The 2036-nt window shown below is 37.5% G+C and overlaps 1 protein-coding gene across 1 annotated transcript in view; it reads right to left on the reverse strand.

Moving 5' to 3' along the window:
- The window catches only part of KAT6B (K(lysine) acetyltransferase 6B), a 65417-nt gene extending 63810 nt beyond the window's left edge, over positions 1 to 1607 (reverse strand). Inside the window, 2 exon segments of the mRNA XM_010185807.1 lie at positions 1156 to 1234; positions 1591 to 1607. Coding sequence (XP_010184109.1) covers positions 1156 to 1234; positions 1591 to 1607 — 96 coding nt within the window.
- Between the last annotated feature and the right edge of the window lie 429 nt (positions 1608 to 2036).

The raw sequence follows: 2036 nt of genomic DNA on the forward strand, positions 1-2036 counted from the left end.
GAGAGGGAACTTGTTATTTCATGTGAGAGTCTCCTGCTTTGGTCCTGCTTCTGGGACTAAACAATTTTTTAAAAATATACATTCACCTTTCCATTATTGTAGTAGTAGAGAGTGTTTTTAAAGTAACAATTTTAAGAAGTCCTGTAACCAAGTTTATTACTATAACTGGGCTATGAAGAAGGCTATCCACAAGTCCCTTCTGTGTTCTCCATTGTCAGATTAGAGTTCAACTACAGATCCTATCACTAAGGAGTACGTTGTGCTTACCAGCCACGTTATAAATAGCTCAAGCTGTAAACACATCCTATATACACTGCAGTTTTTCAGTTGCATCTTCCCGTAATGCTGATGACCATCATCTACATTGCGCAAATCCAACCTTGGGCCAAGTAGTCTTCAGACTTCTCAAAACTGTCTCTTCAGTGGTTTTAAAGTAGGGATCAAGACAAGTAAGAACAAGTTAGTTTAGTACTTGTCAGCTATGTTATTGATACCTGTGGCAACATTCTCTTCAGGAATACACATTTATAGTCATCTACTATCAAACAGATGAGACTGAAAAGACCATGCACCATCAGTACTGCAGGTAGACAGTGTTACCCAATTCCACATTCAACTACCAGGGGTTTGCTCCCTTCTTTCACTTTCTGAAAGTATCTTCCAGAGATTAATTAAAAATAAATCTGTAAGTTAGATTTTATATAATGATAATTCCGATCCATTTTTCTTTACACCTTATGTCTTCAGACTCCTATGAAGGGATATTTCAACAACTGTCAAAATTAGAAGGGCTCCATAACTTTTCCCTTTTTCAACTACAAAGTTCGTCCTTTCTATTCCCTTTCTTGCCTACTATGAAGACCAGCAACTGGTTCAAAATCTACATGTCTTGAATTCCAGATTCCTGGTAAACGAAAATGAAATTCTTTTTGTTATTATTTATTTATTAGTTAAACCCTTCAATCTGGCACACAGAACAACTTCAAGTGTACCAAAACCAGGCTTGCTTCATTTCCTCTCTGAAGCAGCCCGTTGACTCCCATAGACCAAAGTGAAATCCCTAGTGAGAAAGCAAAGGAAGGACAAGAAGGACAGGAAGGACACACTATCCCTGTCACATAAACACGCACTTAAGACTTAGAAAAAAAGGCCTACCATTATCATCCTCATCATGAGGTCATTTTCTATGCCATCGACCACATTGTCATCCACGACCTGCTGTGTTTGATGACATCTATTTGAAAACACACAGAACGAATCCGCACCATTAGTACGTGGACAATCCAAGAATCGAACCTTTAAGTACACGTCCAGCTATTCACTTAGAAGTATCTAGCTTTCCACAATCCTGCTAATCACCTGCTCCTTATTTTTGCCGTTTCTTCCTGTATCTCAGTTTCTTCACATGCTTAGGAGATTTTCCAAACTTTTTAGCGTGGAATCCCTTGTTTTTTATCACATGCATATACATTTGTTTGAATGGGATTCCATTTACTGACGCCAAATTCTACCTGTTACTGCAATGCAACCAGGATGAAGCAGGTGACACATGTAGCCACAGGCAGGTAAGCAGCGGTGTAATCCACATACCGCAATCTCATGGGCATGTCAACTTCTACATTCTTTGGGGAGAAGTACTGATTTTAAGCAGATTAATAAACTGCAATATGAAAAGTACACACTTCATTGCCATAATATTATGTTTACTCAGATGTTTGAATCCATGCATATTTTTATTCCTAACTTATTACCAAAGTCATCCTACACAAATGTGTATAATATATTTGCCATGTGACACAGGATAATGATTAGTTGTCTTTATGCTAATTGCTCAGGGAAAATGTTTAATTGCATATTAAATTGATCATATGCATATTTTATTTAGTTTACTCTTTGGGGCAAGTTTACTGTCAGCATTACCTAGATTTGAGTAGTACTACACTAAATAGAGAAGTAGGGCTTCATGAGACTGGGATAGTGTTTGAAACGCAATTTAAAACAAAACAAGCAGAGCCCTACTTTACTTCAAGATGAAG

Source organism: Mesitornis unicolor, unplaced genomic scaffold (genome assembly GCF_000695765.1).
Source record: "Mesitornis unicolor isolate BGI_N332 unplaced genomic scaffold, ASM69576v1 scaffold1936, whole genome shotgun sequence".
Classification (NCBI taxonomy): domain Eukaryota; kingdom Metazoa; phylum Chordata; class Aves; order Mesitornithiformes; family Mesitornithidae; genus Mesitornis; species Mesitornis unicolor.